Raw genomic sequence first — 21,126 nt, forward strand, 5'->3', positions numbered from 1 at the left:
CAAATCGGAAAAAACAGCAAACCCCATTCTATGTATTCAAAGTACATTGCTTACCGGGAGACAGGTCATGAGGTTCATGCAATGATTCCTGATCATCATCTTTTTGCTCTCTCAAAAGAAAGGAGGGAGGACTCGCATTCCATTGTGGTTTGGAGCAGACCTGGAATATGTACAAACGTGTGTTATGGTTTAAATTTAATAGCAACATTACTAATTGGGTTTTTTGGAACATAAATAAAACGTATAACATATTCCAAAACCAATCCCAAGGTGACTGAAAGATGAAGACAAGAAGATAAACTGCAGAGAGAGTGGACATTTACATGAAAGATTTCTGATGAGGACTTACATTACCAGGTGGAAACATAGTTAGGCTATAATATCACCCACGTGCTCTCTGGTAATCGTTTCACTCAAGGCAACATTAACATACCCATGTGATGGAACAGGAGGTGCATAGGCGCAACACCGATATATGGAAAGTGGAATTTGAACACCGAGTGAACTGTTTATTTTGATAGCAATCAGGTTGAGCGTGCTATGAAGGGTATCGCCCTCTGGTCTACGGTCTTATGAAACTAATAACAAAATACGTTCCCCTCACTGGGAAGGCGTCCCCTTGATGCACAGCTGACTGTTCTCCAAATAGATGGTTTCCTCACATTAGTTAAACATCCAAGCGAAAGGTGATGCAGTTAAAGTTTCATCATTTTAGGATTTATTTTGTCATCAACATATGATTCGGTTCAATTTAATAAAATCAATCCTAGTATCGCGATGTATCAATCCCATCCATCCCAATGCATTTCGGGCTGAATTTAGCCCTTCATCAGGGGAACTGTTAATCTCTTCTGATGAATGCCAGTCGGGTGCATTCTGTGTCAGGATCGAGGGTACCGACCGTAATCAACACACAACGTACATATGATAACGTTATGTAGAAGTGGTCCTGAAGCGTGCCCCCTTTCACCAAGAACTCTTGGTCTGGATACTAGCACCAGTGTGGCAGCTGATGCACAACATGTCTTTTCAGGCATTGAGAGATGGTGGTTGCGCACTGTTGGGGGACCTGTACCCAGGCAGGTGTTCCATAACATTTGAACAAGCCTGTGAGGCTTTTCAACCGGGACCGGGTCATTTCATGCAACATGCTGGATTGACTGAGGTGGCTAAATTGACATGGCCCAAATTTCCTCCTGCACCACTATTCACACACATATTAGATGTTCTACTGACCCGCGGTGCAGGTCGTCATTCAATTACACTACTCTATAGGGCGATGAGAATAGACGTAGTGAGTACGCCAGTCCGAGCACGTAAAGCATGGGACACCGATCTGGACACCCCGTTAGATGACAAAATGTGGACAGCCATTTGTGAACTCACACACACAGTGTCCTGCAATGCCCGCTTCAAGCTGGTGCACTATAATTTCCTTCACAGAACATATATGACTCCGAAGAGCCTCCCCTGCATATCCCGCACATGGCCAGACAGTTGCCCAAGATGGATTGTTAGCTGGCGACTTCCTGCATCTGGCGCGGTGGTGTCGATCGATACAAGACTTTTGGGCACAGGTGGTAACAGACTTAAGGAGGACTACACGCATATGACTAGACAGCACACCATTACTCTGCTTTTTGGGATATGTCTGCCATCCCAAAAGACGTAAAAATGCCTACAGATTTCTGCAATAGGCGCTGGTCCTGGCCAATGGCAGAGTGGCCATCACCGGGATGGGTCAGAGTGCCCCTGGATCTGAGCAATGATACAGAGATGTACACGAGTAGATGCTGGCTGAGGAGGGGCATATGAAACTGAGCAGGCATAACGAAAATCTGGAGGAAGATATGCAGGGATGTGTGTGATGCGTTCTTAGACCCACAGGCGAGAATAGAGTTGGATGGAAGTGCTGATATGGATATCAGTGAGGATGATGATGATATTGAACAGGGTAAGGGAGGGGACTGCACCTAGTTGTACGTGTTCTGCTCAACAATACGAGCTTGGTGTGTCACCAGACAATGGGGTGTGCTGAAGATGATGCACTCAGAAGTCGATTGGATGCCTGTTTGTGCACTTTCTCAAGCATCACCATGACCTGTACAGATTCCTAACATTACTGCTGCTGTTACAAAAAACTTACAAATAAAGGGTGATATGCTCATTGTGAGAAAGGACAAGCCAGCTGAAAACCTTCTAGTTTCCAGATATGGGTGGAATTCTTCAGTCATTAACCTGATGCGTGCGGGCGGAATTCCGCCCGTACGCTGGGAATCTGTAAAGTGCATGTTACATGACGAGCTGGGCTCGTCATGAGCGTGCGAGGAGGCTACCTCATGACGAGCCCAGCTCGTCATGAGCGTCGAAGGGGTTAAGACCTATTGGTACATGGTCTTTGTACATAAATCTCATTAGTGATTACATCATGGCTCTGCATTGATAAATGCCTTGGTGCGTATGACCAGTTAGTAAAAGTACCCGGCCCATGATAGCTCCTAGTTAAAAGTTGATGAATGCCCAGCTGAGATTGATCAGTCAATGATGCCACCGCCTGATCAGCTCGTGGATCATTCCCCGTTGTCTCTGCATTTTAAGGTTGTTACCCCATTGATGAGAAGACTATGGCCAAGCATAGTCCAAACCTGCCAATGGTCATGAGAACTACACCCTTGATGAACTATATAATCTCAGTGACCATGATACCATTGAGTCGTCAGAGTTCATGGTACCCACATTCACTTCATGAAGATTCTTACCCGGTAGTAAGAACCATTGCATGTCATCGTGATGCATTTTCAATGGCAACAAAATAATATGAAATCATCAAACTAGTCTGAAATACAACAAGGGCAATACTTGCATAACGCTTATGTCTTCTTTTAATTGCATTAGTTACACTTTTTTTCAGATTGTCAGCAAAATAAATTGTTTAAATGTATATTTTATTTTTTATTTGAATCAATAAAATGTTTTACTGTGCTTGTGTTGAAGTAATATAAAACATCAAACACGTTGTTGTAAAATTACTATTTTTGTCTAGCACACTTGCCATAACTCTTCCACGATCATTCACTCTTTGTGGAAATGTTTTTACCAATTTAGTTTTATAAATGAGAGTACAACGTTTTGGACATTTCCAAAAAAATCTTTATTTTTCATAGTGTTTCTCCAGAAAATACCTACGGGTCTCAATTCCTAGATCAATAGAAGAAGACATCCGTGATATTATTGTAATAGGAGAGGCATATAGGATTTGTATTCCCTATTAGGAGTAGTGTCCCATAAATAAGTGAGCATATTACACCCATGAGATGAAGCAATACAGATCCTAAAAGAAAAGATGTGGGTCATAAGACAACGTTGTAGGTTAAGACTAGTGATAGGTTATGAAAGAGTAGATCACAAAAAGAGGCGAATCGTAAACTTTAGCCAGCTATAATCATCTATTTACACGTTGAAGTGATTACCCATAAAGTAACAGCATGCAAGAACTTGTTCCTTAAGAGTGTGCATGCATTCTAGTGCTGTAAATGAAAAACATATACTAATAGAGGATGAATGTGGGTAATGAAGGGGTGGAGCCAAGAACGGTACAGTAACACAGGACAGAGTCATGATGAAGGGCGAAGACTTAAAGTAGGATCATAGGTAATGAAAGTACATTGATGGTCTGCCAGGACATAGGCTGGCCAAGGAGAAAACTGACAACAAGAAAAAGAATGTAAAGCTGTCCTGGCTTAAATAATCACAAACACAATAGTTTTAAGATAGATTACTGACTGCATATGTTTGCTGCAGAGATATATATGTGCATCAAGCAAGTGTCAGGTTATAACATTGGTAGGCTTACTCAGGCGCGAACCCGCCTATGCATGCAAAAACATCATGGGCCATGTGTAAAGCCAATTTAGCGAGTTGCTATTTATTTGTGACTCGCTAAATAGGTTTTGCGACTTGCTATTTGGAAGGGGCAACCCCATTGGGAATCGCTAACAGTGTTAAACACACTGTTGTACATTTTATTTTGCGCCTCGCAATTGGTCACAAATTGCGAGGTGCAAAATAAAATGGTCGTACATCTGACCCTTACAGCTGTGCTCTGTGATGATGTCTGGCCTCATATTAGAATCATCACTGGGCAGTGTTACAGCTCAAGGTTCCATCCACAGGAATTTCTCTAGCCTGGGGCTGTATGACATAAAGAGCCCCGGGGGCTTTGCGTACCCTCGGAGCACTTTGGTGACACAGACATTTGTGCGGCCCCCTGTGTAATACCGATAGTGCTGGCGCACATAAAGCACCAGCGTGACCCATGCAAATGAGGGAATCCCTTTGCCTTTGCGCTCGCACCGTATTACAGACAGTGCGCCATTTAAAAGGTGACACACTGTCAGTGCACCTCCTGAGAGCAGACCTCTGCAAAGCCCCAGAGATCCCCTTGGAGGCAGGTGCAGTCACTGACTGCACCCGCCTGAATGGGGATCTCTAATCCCCTTTGAAAGTGCAGGCGGGTTGCCGCCTACACTGTGAAACACGGAGCAGCTTTAAAACAGCCGCTCCGTGTTTCACATGAATGCGCTGCCCCCAGGGCACCCATACATGGTAATAGGGCGCATTTTCATTGTGTGCGCCGGGCACACCATTTTAAAGGTTCGCCTGGCGCAAACAATGAAAATGCACCTACAACATAATACAGCTCCTATTGTCATGTAAACCTTGCAAAGCAATCATAATTTGGGGCCGGATTACGGAATTTTCATTGTTTGCACTGGGCGCACCTTTTAAAAAGTACACCAGTCGCAAACAATGAAAGTGCACCCTATTACGGTGAATGCACTGTCCCCAGGATAGCCGCAAACTCAGGCCAGCGCATTCATGTGAAAAAATGGAGTGGCTGTCTGCAGTCACTCCGTGTTTCACTGTGCAGGCAGCAACCCGCCTGCATTTTAAAGGGGATATCTGGGGAGTCTCCAAACCCCCCCCCCCCTCCAGAGGGCTGCTCTCAGGGGCCCCCTGAAAGCTTTTTTTGCCTCTGCACTTGCATGCAAATTAGGGGAAAACCCTGAAGGTAGCGCTGGTGCTTTAAGTGCACTAGCACGATCGGTATTAATGAAGTGGACGCCCAAGCGTCTGCGCCCTCTTCTTTAATACCAAAGTGCCCCGGCGGTGCGCAAAGCAGGCGCAAACGTCCGTTGCGCCCCCGGGGCACTTACTGTAATACGGCCCTTGGTTTTTAATGTTACTTATTTCAATATTATTTGTACCGCTAAACTAGGCAATCATTTAAAAGCACAACTTATTGCTGTGATACAAACTATTGAATTAAGTTTGGTTATCTCTATGAAGAAAAGAAAAGAAAATTTGCCATCCCCATTTCACAACCTTTTATTGACTGCCTGTGTAACAATTCCAAAACTGTGTGCAGGCTCTTCTGCAGAAATAGCCCCAACTGCCTTTTATTAGGTCCAGGGCTGAAAGGCAATAACTTGAGCCATTTTTTTTCTTGAATGTATGCGTGAAGCAAAGGAAAAATAAGAGAGTAAACTAAAGTCTTTCTGTCCATCGCTGGCTTGTAACAGGCTCTGTGTTTAGCCGCAGGGCCAATATGACCCCCAGGCAAATTTTCCAAACTTTAAAATGTTTGACAATGACTAGCTGGGCTTCTGTCCTATACATAACTTTAAATACATAATCAGAATAGGCTGCATGCCAACAATTTAGTTGTCTCAAACCTAGCAAGTGGCCAACTCAAAAATAAAAAAGAAACCCCAATTAGACAGGAAAATCATACACAGCTTTCAAGGAAGGGATTTGCTGTTTATTCCTAGGGAGTGGCTTTCCAAATGGCTAGCAGTTTAGTGGAATATACATGGGTTTTTATGTGGCAGAAATTTTCTCTTGACACTAGATGATGGGTATATGAAAGCGTTATGATACATCTCAGGAAACTTAATTAACAGGGGTCCTATTCTTCCTTGGCTTTGTGGCTTATGCTTTGGCAGCAACCAAAGCTGAAAGGAATCCATCTACCTGTGGGTGTTGATTTTGCTAATTAGATCTTGGTTGATAGTCCTAGAAGAATAGCGAGCTTTGAAAAGTTCTAACTCTGTAAGGGTTCGGTTTACATTCACTAGCAGAAATTACTCTTATAAAATCATTATTATAAATGTATATCTCAGCCCAAGTTGAAATGTAGCTTTCAATCATGATTTTTGCATTTTAATACATAATACGCAATTCCAACTCCTAACTTTATTGTGGAGATGATTGGAATGCCAGGGTTTTGGAATTTTCACACACTATTTAGCATTAACAACCTTTTAAAGTACTACATGATATTCCTGATTTTAGTATTCTATTCTAAGCCCTTGCATGCAATGTAAACATTTGGCCAAGATCCTTCTAGCGGGTCAAATGTGGACTCTTTGTGGCTGTTTTACAGATGACACTCTGCTTGTCAAATGTTTGCGTATGGCACCTGGGACATTCCCTGACTGATTACAAAGCCATTGATCGTTTCCTTTTTGTTTTGTCCTAACTTAAGAGTCCTACTATGGTAAGGTGGCGACCATTTTGTTCTGTGTCAATGTACAAGGATTTAAATCCAGTTTACTAACAGAGGACAATTGGCTTGTGATTATAAATAGATTAAAGTAGCGGTGCCTTTGCCGTCTCTTTTTATTTATTTCTCTCTGATCTCTCAAAATCACAGATTAATCCAAGGAGTTGTCGTTTCAAGATGTTGCCGTTTCAAATTGCAAAGACGCACTCTAGTTGTCAGCATCACGTACCACACATATTCTGATTTACTTAATGCATTTCTGAATCAGCACCATGAAATGCACTTTTCTACTTACGGATGTACAAGGTGTGTTGTATACATCCGTCCTTTATCAGTTTTGGTTGGTGCTTTCCGAATGACCAGTAAAGGGTGTGATTTTGCCAAAATCCCACAAGTAATATTTTTTAAATTGTTTTTCATTTCTCGGTGATGTTTGGGGGTATATCTGAAATTAGCAAGATTGGCCAATGAATTATTTGCACTGTTTAATCGCAGATGCTTAATTGCTGAATCTGCCAGTAGCTAGTCATTATTACAGCCTTTTGGCTATAAAAACAATAACTTGCAAAACAACAGGCCTGGCTTCAATTTTTTACTGCATGCAAACAGTGGTATGTACTATTTCTGTTCCTTAACACAATCTATTGGCTTTAATGTTTAAATGTCAAATACAATTAAAGTTGTTTTACCCATAACAGAGAAATGGCAGGAAGAACAAGTTACATACCTTCTGTAACGATATATCTGTAAGAAACATTAGTTTGTTATAGATTCCTTACCTTAGAATGACCCCCAGACGTCAGATTGGATCCAAAAAGTTTTTACATCAGCAGTACCTTTGCGTGTCAGAAGGTGGCGTTGGTCGGCTCCGCGTCAGTCGATGGCGTAGTGGTCGCTGGGATGCCCTCCCGGCAGCTACTAAGACGCCGCCCTCGCATGCTGACGTCAGTTCTGTACACAACTTTCCGTGCCAGAAACGCAGAGCCATGCAAGACACTTACCATTAGTGCACGAAACTAGGGCCCTGAAGGATGTCCTTAACCCTAGAAATCTGTTCGCAGTACGGGGAGGATGGGTGGGGTGGTAAGGAATCTATAACTAACTAATGTTTCTTACAGATATATTGTTACTAAAGGTAAGTAACTTGTTCAGCTGCAAGAAACACATTAGTTATAGATTCCTTACCTTAGAATAGATCCCCCAGCAATACCAACCCCGAAGGTGGGTCTGCAACCCAAGATCACACCAGAAAGTCCAAGAGAACAGAATAGCCAAAGAAGCCATCTCTCCGGACTGTACTGTCAAGGCAGTAGTGTTTGGTAAATGTGTGCAGTGATGCCCACGTAGCTGCCTGACAGATGTCATGTAGAGGAACTCCTCTTCCCAAGGCAGTAGTGGCTGCCATCACCCTGGTGGAATGGGCGCATAGCCCCACTAGAGGTTCCATTTTAGCCAGAAAATAGCACGCTTTTATACACAAAACGACCCACTGAGAAATGGTTTGTTTGTGTACGGCCAACCTTTCTTGGCACCCACGTAGCCAACAAAGAGTTGGTCATCCACCCGGAACTATTGTGTGCATCCAGATATAACGAAAGAGTGCGTTTTGGGTCCAGACAGTGGAGCCTCTCCTCCTCTTTCGAAGGATGCGGAGGCAGAAAGAAGGTGGGCAAAGTGATAGTCTGCCCGATGTGGAAGGCAGTGACAACCTTGGGCAGGAAGGATGGACGAGTTCTAAAGACAACTTTGTCCGGATGTACAGAGAGGAAAGGAGGCTTAGAAGAAAGTGCCTGGAGCTCATTCACTCGTCTGGTAGAGGTGATGGCCACCAGGAATGCAGTTTTGAGAGTCAGGAGTCTTAAAGGACAGTTGTGATGTGGCGTTTTAGGATCCGAGTGAATTTTCCCGATTCATGCCCTTACATAGGTACAATTCACATTGTAAATGTAAATGTAAATGTAAATGTATTTCGATTTATATAGCGCACGAATCACCCAGGGGTCTCAAGGCGCTTGCTTAGGGAACCCGTCCTGGTATTCCCCGTGAGATACCCCGGCAGGGTATCCACAAGGTGAAAGCCAGGCATCCCGCCGCGAGGGGCCGTAGTGGAGATTAAGCAAGCTATTGCCCAGAGTCGCAGAGTGTGACCCCGTGAGTCGAGTAGGCACCGGAGCGAGAATTGTCGAGTCCGTGGAATTTTGAGCCCGAGATCCGCCGAGGCGGGGAATCGAACCCAGGTCCACGGCCGATCTCAGCTTCCGGGTCTGCCGCCTCTAACCACTGAGCCACGCTTCTCCATTGCCCTAATATAGACATAAAAATCATTCCCTTATTTAGACATAGCCCATGCAGACCAAATACACACATGGCTACTTCCACCCGTATCAAAACGTCACAACGATTTCTTGGAAAATCGGCTTAAGTAGTCAGAGACCTTCCCTTGCGTGAATATTGATTTGTCCAAGAACTCATGTACTTTACAAAGAACTACTATTCCCTTGGGGTTCTTTCCTGACGTTATTATGCCAGACTTTACGCCAAACTAGACACCTTCAAGGTATAAATATGACTTCACTTGCTCTAGCAAGGCACGGTGGTTCGGAGCAGTTCGACTATCTACTTGCCAGACGCAGCTCGCTACAGCAAGTGCCGAAGGAAGCCGACCCCCCAGCTGACGCACTGATTGAGAGGCTGCATTTCTCTCGGTGAGAATCCAGCTCCAGTGTTTCCAAGCTCCCCTTGCGGGGTGTTGGGAAATCGAGTCCCGAGACTGAGATACCAGACCTCCTTCATTCTAAACTAAAGGTATGGAGCGAATTAGAACCTAGAGAAACCTTGGATAGATTCTTGGCAAAGAAAAACGAAGCCTATGCTACACCACACTTACTCCTTCCCGCGTACTAGGCATAGTTTAGGTACATTGGGGTAGGCGTATTTTAGATGCACCAGTTGAGTACTTTTAGCCCTTTTTATTGATGTATGTATTTATATATCGTTTAGAAACCATACAATTCTCTTACAGTATTAATTTATAATATTGTTCTCGCTGTACGCATTATACTTTGCAGTCTGCATTACTATTGTAGCAGTTCACTTTACTTGCATGAGAAAGAAGACTGTTCAATTAAACCTTTTATTGAAAACGCCTTTCTCTCTATTTCTCTGCACCTCTGTAGAAACGAAGCATGCACGAGTGACTGAGTGATATACTTATCTATTGTTTCCACGACTCTAGAGACACTTTTCTTATTCTTGGGAAACAAAGTTGTCATGTTTATGCGGTTGTCAGAAACTAATCCCTTCTTGTGAATTCGAGAAAGTTTCTAGTGACCTCGGAGCTAGCTGGCATTCACTATTAAGTTTAATATATTCGATAGAGACCTAGTCGACCTCAGTCCTACGTCTAATCTATAAGATATATTATTGCGAAGAGCCTATTGGGAATATACAAACTACACTACAGGGAGCGCACATTAAATAAGTTAAAACCAGGTTCAAGTCCCACTGGGGCATAACAAAGGGAATAGGAGGAAAGAGGTGAATAATACCTTTCAAGAAGTGATTTACAACCGGGGACTTGAAAAGGGAAGGCTGATCTGGAAGCCGAAGGAAGGCAAATATGGCCGAAAGATATCCCTTGATAGTGTCCAAAGCAGAGCCCTTCTGGGCTAGAGAAATAAGAAACAAGGGAACTTCAGAAAGGGGATCCACAGCCTTTGCAGTGCACCATGCCACAAACTTGTTCCACCGGCAGGTGAATACCGTCTTAGTGGATGGACGCCTGGCTGCCAAGATTACATCACAGACTTCAGGAGGCTGGTCGAAAGATGCCAACTGCCGCCACTCAATCTCCACGCAAGGAGGTGGAAGCTGGACAGGTTTGGGTGGAGGACCGTCCCCTGCTGCTGCGACAGATGATCCTCCCAAAGAGGCAGTCTGATCGGAGGATCAATGAACATGCTGAGCAGCTCTGTATACCAGACTCTTCGTACCCAATCCGGAGCCACAAGAACGACTTGGGCCCGGTTGTGCCACTCTGGGCAGAAGTGGTATAGGCGGAAAGGCGTACAACAGACCGCAACTCCACTCGAGACGAAAAGCGTCGCCTAGCGAGTGCCGCCTTGGAAATTCCAAATCGCAGAATTGCCGATATTGCGTGTTCTCTACGGTGGCGAATAGATCTAACCAAGGCTCTTCCCACTGTTGAAAGAGACCTTGTACAACCTCCCAGTGAAGACGCCATTCATTATCCATCATGCATCTGTGGCTAAGTTTGTCCGCCCTGGTGTTCAGAGAACCTGCCAGGTGGTGAACCACCAGAGATATGCCTTGATGTTCCAGCCATGTCCAGAGGTGGAGGGCCTCTTGACGACGCCACCCTGCCCGGTTTGTTGCAGTACCACATGGCGGTGGTGTTGTCGATGAACATCGGCACTACTCTTCCCCCGACAGAGGGAAGGAATGCTTTAAGCGCAAGACGAATCGCCCGGAGCTCCAGAAGGTTGATGTGGAGCCCGGACTCCACCGGAGACCAGAGGCCTCTGATCTCTGCCTCTCCCATGTGGGCGCCCCATCCCAGAAGGGATGCGTCCGTCACCACAGTGTGGTCTGGTTGGGGAAGGGAGAGGGATCTACCATTGGCCCAATTCTGGTTCATGAGCCACAACTGCAGTTGACATGCTGTGCACTCCGAGATCTGGATGCAATCGGACAGATTCCCCTGATGCTGCGCCCACTGGAACTTCAGGTCCCACTGCAGAGCCCATGTATGCCACCTGGCATGATCAACTAGCAGGATGCAGGAGGCCATGAGGCCCAGCAGCCTCAGAGTCATTCTGTCCGAAACCCAAGATAGAGGTTGAAATATCAGAATCATAGCCTAAATATCCCGGACTCGCTGTTCAGGAGGATAGACCTCAAAGCCCACTGTGTCCAGAACCGCTTCGATAAAGAGGAGCTTCTGAGATGGGGTCAGGTGTGACTTCGGCACATTGATGGAGAACCCCCGTGAATGCAGGAGGTCCGCCATAGTCTGGAGCTGGGAGACGACTGTCTGGGGAGAGCCCGCCTTCAACAGCCAGTCTTCGAGATAGGGGAAGACTGAAACCCCTGATCTGCGCAGATGAGCTGCGACCAACACCATCACTTTTGTGAACACCCGAGGGGCGCTGGTAAGGGCAAAGGGGAGCACGGGAAATTGAAAATGCTCGTGGCCTACCGTGAACCGTTGACAACGCCGGTGGGCCGGCAGGACGGGGATGTGAAAATAAGCATCCTGCAAGTCCAACGCTACCATTCAGTCTTCCGGGTTGAGGGCAGACAAGACCTGAGCAAGCATCAACATCTTGAACTTCTCCTTCCAGAGGAAGCGGTTGACGTCCCAGAGATTCAAGATAGGATGCAGTCCCTTGTCCTTCTTTCTTGGTGACCAGAAACTAGTGGTAGTAACAACCACGATCTACTTCTGGGACAGGAACGCGCTCGATGGCTCCCTTGGCCAAGAGGACCGTAACTTCCTGCTGGAGAAGGGCCAGATGATCCTCCGGCATGCAGTGGTATTTCGTTGGCATGGCTGAAGGGGTAGTCTCGAAGGGGAGGGAGTAGTCCCTTCAGACTATTTGCAAAACCCACCTCTCTGACGTGATGCTGCACTATCGGGGGAGGTGATGGCGAATCCTGTCGCCCACTGGCATTTGATGGGCCTGAAGGGTCAGATAAGGAGGGTTTGGAGGCTGCTGCAGAGGGTGTATTGGTGGACTGGCCCAATTCAAGGGCGAGTGGAGAGGCCCAAGTCATTGGCCATAGCCCGTGAGTCCTTGAAACTCTATAGAGCATTGTCTGCTTTGTCGCCAAAAAGGTGACAGCCATCAAAGGGCATGTCCATCAAGGTGTTCTGGACATCCCCTGGAAAACCAGTCAACCTCATCCAGGTGTAGCGACGAAGCACTACCAACGTTGAAATGGTTCTGCCCATAGAGTTGGCGGTGTCCAGTCCATAACGTATGGCAAACTTCGCTGCATGCCTACTGGCGGGAACAGCCTGGGAGAGCAATGTCCGGGCCTCCTCTGGACACTGAGGAAGCACCTGCGCCGCTGTATCCCACACCGAGTGGGAATAATGGCCAAAGAGACATGCAGTGTTTATGGGCCGCAGTCCTAAGCTGGCTGAAGAGAACATTTTCTTTCCAAGGTGGTCCAGCATCTTGGATTCCCTTTCCGGTGGAGCGGTAGGGAAGGCGCTTTTGGAAGTGGAGGCTTGGACCACCAAGCTCTCCGGGGTGGGTTGTTGGGAAAGGAAAGTGGGGTCGCCTGGAGCCTGGCAGTGGCTTTTTCAGGCAATCATCCTGTCCAAGGAAGCCCCCGTGATGGGCCTGAACCAAGTGCCCAAAAGGATGTCAGTAAGGGCCTCACTGAACGGAAGCAGAGGATCCGAAGAGCTCACTGCCGGCTGAAGCACCTCTGTCAGGAGGTTAGTCCTGACTGCCACGGTAGGGAGTTTGAGGTTGAGAGCCTTGGCTGCCCTACGCAACACCCTCCTGCATAGCCACGGCAGGAGGAGACAACATGCCACGGTCAGGTGAGGTGTCCAGCCCACTGGCATCCCCAGTTCCTCTCTCCAGTCCTGCTCAGATTCTACCTGAACAGCTAAAAGTTCTCTTGACCCCTCCCAGACCTCCTCATCATCCTCTGGGTGCCAATCTGGCTGAAAGGGACCCCAGGAGTGAAATGGGGCCAAAAAACCCTCACTGCACCAGAACCAACGTTGGACGATGCCAGTCTGGCTCCGGGTCAACTTCGAGGATGGAGGCCGGGGTCGACGTCAGCCAGGGGGCCGGCTGGCATCAGACGCAGTAGTGGTGCCAGAGGAAGCGGCACCGGTGGAGGCGTAATGAGGTCAACCGGTGCCAATCCAGATCCAGGCCTGGTCCCAAGGGGGGCCTGCGACGCAGGGGCTGGAGAAGGCCTAGACCCCCCCAAACGAGTCCACAGGGCCCAAAGGCGCGCCGGTGGGTTCGGGCCACCCAAAGATTGCTTGCATCGCCTCGTAGAACATACAAAGTTGGCGGGGGTCACTCTGGGTCCCAGAAAGGGAGGGAAATGCGGAGTCGACTCTTCGGTCTTCACACGCAGAGCCGCGGAAGGGGCTTCACCCGTGTTCCTCATCGGGTCGGCCCACTGACGAGGAGAAGTCGAAGAATGACGTGCTTCTTCGACTCCTTCTTATGCTTCGCCTTACCTGACCCAGAGTGCGAAGACTTCGAAGACTTGGAACCCGAATGATGGTGGCTCAGCAACCGGTCCCTCGACCTCCCTTATGACCTGGACCTCGACCGGCACGGAGCCGACTGCCAGTGCTCAAGCAGCTTTCGGGACCGCTCCTGCAAAGCCTTCGCGCCATCGACCAGCAGTTGGAGCACGACTTGGGGTCGTGGTCATGCTCCAGACAAAAAAAACACATGTGGTGCAGATCCGTCACTGACATCATCCGACGACAGGAACGGCATGGCTTGAAGCCGGGCATCCCTTGTGCACCTTAGAAGTCAAAGACTCAAAAAAGAAGTCGACAAAAGTCGAGAAAAGTTAGTCAAAAAATGACTAGAGGTACCACTCTTCCCAGATCTGCGCTGCTGGCGTGGAAAAAGAAAGAACTGACGTCAGCAACCTTGGGCAGTATCTAAGTAGCTGCCGCAACTTCATCCCGGTGACCGCAATGCCAACGACGGACGCGGAGCCGACTGACGTCACCTTCCGTCGCGCAGAGGTACTGCTGACGAAAAAACTTTCCGGATCCAGTCTGACGCCTGGGGGTAATTCTAAGGTAAGGAATCTATAACTAATGTGTTTCTTTCCGATACGGTTTTTGAAACTTATTTCAAAATCTTTGATGTGCTTATAGGTGAATTTGTAGCATAGGATGTCAATATTCACAATTACTGAAAGGGCCATTACGTTTTCAGAAATGTGTGATGGGTTGAGCCAGTACCAAACAACTTGCTGGAACATGCATCAACAATGCCATTTGCGATTCTTTATTAGCGAAAAATAAGGATTCGCTAATAAGGAATAGCAAAAGGCTATGCATGTAGAAATCGCAAAAAAAATTCAGATTTCTAAACATTCCTTAATTGCGACTCGCAAATTGCGAGTCGCAATGAAGGAATACCTCCCCATTCATTCCTATGGGCCTAGACGCCCATAGGAAGGAATGGGAAGACATTCTCAATTTGCGATTCTCAATCAGAGAATCGCAAATATTTATTTATTTATTTATTGCCATTTATAAAGCGCGACGTATACCCGAAGGCGTCTTGGCGCTGGTTAATTTGCAGACTTCAGATTGTTATTAAATGCTCCGACAGGTTACCCACTTGTTTAGAGGTTATTGGGTGAACAACCACGTCTTAAGTCTCTTAAGTGTGGAACAGGTTCTGATGTCCTGGGGCAAAGTGTTCCAGAGTTTGGGGGCAGCGACCATAAAGCGACGATCACCCCATGACACTGTTTTAGCGCGAGGGATCACTAAGTAGTTGCAGTTGGAGGATCGAAGCTGACGGGAAGGTTGATATGGGAGCAATTGCTCTGTTAGGAAATGCGGACCTTGCATGTTTAGTGCTTTGTAAACTATACATAGCGACTTAAATTTGATCCTATTCTGGATCGTCAACCAGTGGAGTCGTGTGATAGCGTCCGATATGGGCGCAAACTTTGGAATTCCAAAAAGCAGGCGTGCTGCCGCATTTTGTATCGACTGCATTTTTCTCATGACTCTAATTTGGGTGTTTAGGAAAAGCCCATTGCAATAATCCAATGATGTTAAAACCAATGAACTCACCAAGGTTTTAATGGCGGTCGCTGGGAAGAAAGGGACTTATTTTCCGGATCATGCGAAGTTTATGGTGGGCTGTAGAGGCCACTTTATTGGCATGATCCATGAAATTTAGGCCATCATCAAAGGTGACTCCCAGATTTTCTTACTTTGGTTACTGGCTTAGGGGGGTCACCGAGTGTAGAAGGCCACCAGAAGGCAGACCAGTCCGGTGAGAGAGGTCCGAAAATCATCACCTCAGTTTTTTCTGAGTTGAGTTTCAGGCAGTTTATAGCCATCCACTCTCCTATCTCTGTCAATCCTTTTTGTAAGCGTTGGGCGATTTCCCCTCCATCACCCCTGATGGCCATAACCAATTGCGTGTCGTCTGCATATGAGGTTAGGCTCATCCGTTGTGCTTTGATGACATTAGCAAGGTCCGACACATAGATATTAAATAGTGTCGGACTCAGGGATGAGCCTTGAGGTACCCCACATGGCAGCGTCAACTTGGCAGATTGGTAAGGTCCAAGAGTGACGGCCTGGGTTCTATCGGAGAGAAACGAGGTGAGGAGGTCTCTTGCCGTGAGGCAAATGCCCATCTTTTCGACACGATCGACCAGGATCTTGTGGTCGACCGTGTCGAAAGCGGCTGAGAGATCCAACAGTACCAAAACTGCTGAATGCAATTTCAAGGGTGCCAGGGTGTCAAAAGGACACCCTGTTGCACCTCTGAAATCTGTATAGGAGTACATCCTGCACACACACCTGCCCCAAGGGCATGTGTGTGTGTAAAATGGAACTTTGAAAAATGCACTTTAGTGCATTTTTCAAAGTTTTTGAAAAATACCATGAAGTTCAACTTCATGGAAATTTGCACCCCCTATTAGCGAAATCGCTAGTTTTTTTACTTTAATGCATTGCATTTAAGGAATCTCAATTTGCGATTGCTTAAGTGCAATGGCAATTTAAGTAATCGCAATTTAGAGATTACTTAAATTGCGATTTTTGCATTTGGGATGATGCATCCCAAATGCAAAAATACCGGTCGCAAAGGGGCAGATTCTGAGAATCTGCCCGTTTGTGACCGGTTTTTGCTTTGATGCATGTGGGCCAAAGTCAAGAAAAAAACATAATAAAAGTCCCAAACCAATTTTGAAACATAAAAACAAACTAATAAGCAAAATAAACACAGCAATGCTTTAAATAAAACAACGAGAAACTAAAGGCATACACTCTCTTTAAGTCAGAAAAACAGCCATAGGAATAATAATGTTACAAAATTCAATGTTAGTCTATGTGCCTTACCAAACGAGTCCAAAACAGGCCACTCTTGCAGCAAACACAAAAATAAAATAATGTAACGAGTATGCTGTGCTGCATCACAGAAGATGCAAGAGGAGAGTCAATATACACAAATGCTTTCAATCTTCCTGGCATTCTTCGGGGAACTCTAGTGATGGCTCAAAAGGCGAGATAAACTTATCAGTCTGTGCCTCTTGCTGCAGCCAAGAGTCCCAGTATCTTAAAGACACTGGGAAAGTCACTCCTGGTCTCCTCCATAGCTTGACCTCCCAGAGAAGGCTCCTAGAGCTCCTAGGGCCCACATCTATCTCAGCCAGGGGTTCCTCTGGGCCCAGTACAGTTAATTTTCAGCTGGTTCTCCTACACAGGATGGATCCCATGGTTATTCTTTTGTATCCCTGAGGCAGTGCAAGAGAGCAGCTAATTTACACTTGTACAATCCACAGCTCAACATCTGCATGCATCCTCCATGCAATAGTGCTCACGATTTCCTGTGCTGAATACTACAATTTCTTACTGAGGATGTATCATAACAATTAACCAGTTTTGAATCATTAAAATTTACATATATGTGATGTGATGCTAATAATGATAAGATAAGAGCGATAAGAGCTTGCAGCAAATTTACCGTGACCCTCCACCGAATTACTGAGGGAAAGTAAACCATCCTAATAATCAATATATGCAACTAGATATGAACAAAATAGAACTGTAAGGGTAAGTTTGAGTCCATAGGTGTGTATTGCAAGTGCTTCTGCAGTACATCTGTCATTTGTCATATAATCACTCCCAAGAGACCTAATCGTATTTTGCACTCACAGTGCGACCAGATGATCATTGTGGGTGAGGGTGTTAAGGAGGTGAAGTGAGGAGAAGGCATCTTCCGCAGAAGCATCTATTACCACAGAGTCCATAAAATGTTTTAAAATCTAGGCATTATTACAGATCCTTTTATTGCATTGCATTTGTTCTACTATTATCGACAAAGCACCTTCCGATCAGAGGTGTACAGCAGGAAATGGGGGAAGTTGGAGGTTCATCAGCTTCCTGCAACTATGGTGTTGGGACAGCTCAAGGCGATTTGTCATCATTGTCAATGTCGATAAACATCCGGGATACGTCATCCCAGGCCTGAGTTACTGCTGTCTTTCTTGTACTCCCACTTTTCCATATGTAGTACAGTTCCTTCAGTAGATCATGCGTTTTCTCCACCCTATAATACTAAGCCTTCCACTCTGTTTCCAATTCATTGCTATACGCCATCTAGCCTGCACTAGGATGAAATCAAAACTGTAGGTCACAGCATGAGACACAATATTTATTTATTTATTTATGTATTTATTTTAAGAGTTTTATATAGTGCTGGCTAGACCCAGAGGTATCAGAGCGCTTTACATGAGAATCAACAATGTAACAGAAAAAGTTCGACAATTACACAATAAATCCCAAAAAAAGAATAGGCAATACAATTAGGAGGGGGAGAAAGGAGAGAGAGAGGTAGTGGAAGGAGCAGGGGAAGTGAGAAAGGGAGGATAGGGGAAGAGACAATATGGAGAGACGAAAAGAGATCTGTCTAAGGACCGACATGGTAAGGACATACCTCTGGTCTCAGCAGGCCTTCTCTACAGGTAACTATGTGTACAAGTTCAAAACCGCACCCCACTAACTCATCATGCCGTTGTCATGTGATAGAAACCTGCTCCACTGTTGGGGACGAGGCATAACAGTTAGGGTACATTTTCCCGATCAAAGCCTCTGGCAAAGGGTTCTATAATCAATAAAAATATCAGGAGAGAGGGGGCAGCCCTGTTGCATACCCCTCGTTACGTAACAGAGCATGGTACTGACATATTCTACCACTGCTCACTCTTGTCGATGGTGGAGTATGCAAGCTAGGAAATCCATTTCATTAAACTGTTCCAAAGCCCGGCTGTCTTATTACAGCATATGTATACCTCCTGCTAATGGAACTTACATTTTTTCAGATCTCGTTAGTACTGCAGATTGGGGTAACGGGTTTGGAACAGCCTCCCAGACATGGAGCAGTCATCAAATATTGCTAGGTGATGAGCTACATCTCACAACAAACCCCCTCTAGTCAAGGTGAATGATTGATGGCAAATTACCAATGTATTGGTTTGCTAGTGTCTTGCTAAGAATTGTATAATCAATGTTCAGCATAGACAGTGCACTAAAGGATGTTTAGACAAAGGATCATTCCATGTGGGCAGAAAGACAATCAGATGTTCCTCAGATGAGCAAGGTAGCACTCCTTTTTCTACAGCAGCTGTTCACACATAAATCAATCTAGGATCTAATAGGTCCACAAATGTTGTAGAAAATTCTACTGTCAGCCCATCAACACCTGGAGTCTTACCTCAGGTAAATTCAGATATTGCCCTTCTCACCACTTGGATGGTTACTGGAGCCTCCAGAACTTCCATGTGCACTGGAGAACTATGGAGTCCAACCTCGGCCTTTTGATACAGTCGTCCAATGACATCTGGTACAACTGTATTTTCCCTATTTAGGTCAGTATAGTAATCTAGGAATACTTGATCTCCTGTTAAATGTAAACTACTGTAACCACCCACATTGAGAATACTGGTAATTAAATATCTTCTGAAATCTGGTTTGAGCAGCCAAGCCAGTAATCTCCCAGCTTTATCACCTTAGACATGTCCCTTATACCGATTGCTGAACTAGGAGGGCTTTATGGACTATGGTATGTGTCTCTTAACCATGTATGCTTTATAATCCATACAGTGCAGTTTATCAAACAAAATTACATGCATTCCGTCCCATGGTTGAATTCCTCCCTGATTGGGAGGTCATGTGCAATCCTCAGATCCACAGTTTGAACTTCCTAAGGAATTCCTCCATACAAAAACTCATTTTCCAGTTCTTTCAGAATGTCAGTTGAAGTTCTAATGCAATGGCCCCTTATTACTCCCTTATACATGACCAATTCTAACAATGGATCTGAAAAAAATGCACTGTTTTTAGAAAAGTAGAGTCATATCTTAGTACACTTGCAGGCATGGTCTTTCTATGTTGGTATATGAAGGTGCGATGAAGCGATGAGAGTTATAGTCCTGCACGGATTCATACCTAAATACCAACCAAACCTACCGAAAGAGGATTGTGATCAAAAATGGTTCTGCAAAGTTATTCAATATGTACAGCAGACGAAGGCAGGGAGGACACTACGTATAATCCAGACACACATTAGGGTCAAGTAGGGAGGAATAAAAGAAAGATTTCTCAAAGAACTGGATTATGCAGCACCCAGGAATTTACCAAAACCCACTCGGAAACCAACTGCCATAAGGCTTGGGACTGCTGGAGAGACGGTAAGGGGAGAGTAAGGTCGGTCCATTGCTACACAGCATAGATCATAACAATGCCCTCCTAGTTCATCAATGGGTGTGAAGAACAAGTTACTTACCTTCGGTAACGCTTTTTCTGGTAGATACAGTATCTGCCTGTGGATTCCTCACCTTGTGAATATCCCCTGCGCAGTAGCCAATCGGAAACTTTTGTAGCTCTCCACGCCGGCGAGGTCATGGACGGCGTCACAGAGGGTACGACTCTGCTCGCGACCCCACTGACGTCACTGGATCCATAATAGGGCCTCATCGGCGTGATGATGTCAGTTCCGCCCTTTTTTCCGTGCCCACGAGGCACACGGACGGACAGACATAAACAGTAATAGTATACATAGTACACAGTATGCAAAACAACATACATAGTGTGCAAACAATGCAATATGCATGAATATATAAAACATCCATTACAAAATATTCAAATAAACACACAGCAGGTATAGAAGAGTGGACAACAGGGAGGCGGGTGGGTCAGTTAGGAATCCACAGGCAGATACTGTATCTACCAGAAAAAGCGTTATCGAAGGTAAGTAACTTGTTCTTCTGATAGATACATCTGCCAGTGGATTCCTCACCTTGTGAATAGAATCCCACAGAAGTCCCCACTCCCGGAGGAGGGAGTCTACTCTGCTATACAAAGAAATCCTGGAGGACAGAGCGCGCAAAGTGGCCGTCCCTCCTCACCTCGGAATCTAAGCAGTAATGCTTCGCGAAAGTGTGGAGGGAGGCCCAAGTTGCGGTCCTACAAATATCCTCTACAGGTACACCTCTAGCCAAAGCAGATGTAGATGACTTTGCTCTAGTAGAATGAGCCCTTATACCCTCTGGAGGTTCCTTACCAGCCAGGGCGTAGCAGATCTTTATACACAGGATAGTCCATCTCGATAGCGTGCGCTTGTGCACCGCTTTCCCCTTCTTGCAGCCAGTAAATCCAACAAAAAGCTGGTCGTCCACACGATAGTCTTTAGTCCTATCGAGGTAGAAACTCACCGCCCTCTTAGGATCCAGGCGGTGAAGCTGCTCCTCCTCCTTGGAAGGGTGAGGGGGAGGATAAAAGGTAGGAA

General features: G+C 45.8%; 1 protein-coding gene across 1 annotated transcript in view; it reads right to left on the reverse strand.

Moving 5' to 3' along the window:
• Window positions 1-21,126, reverse strand: part of DNAH7 (dynein axonemal heavy chain 7) — a 2,019,015-nt gene that overhangs the window by 1,906,311 nt on the left and 91,578 nt on the right. Inside the window, exon 3 of the mRNA XM_078680414.1 lies at window positions 55-160. Coding sequence (XP_078536540.1) covers window positions 55-160 — 106 coding nt within the window. The remainder of the gene's footprint in view (window positions 1-54; window positions 161-21,126) is intronic.

The sequence above is a fragment of the Lissotriton helveticus genome, chromosome 3_1 (genome assembly GCF_964261635.1).
Source record: "Lissotriton helveticus chromosome 3_1, aLisHel1.1, whole genome shotgun sequence".
Lineage (NCBI taxonomy): Eukaryota > Metazoa > Chordata > Amphibia > Caudata > Salamandridae > Lissotriton > Lissotriton helveticus.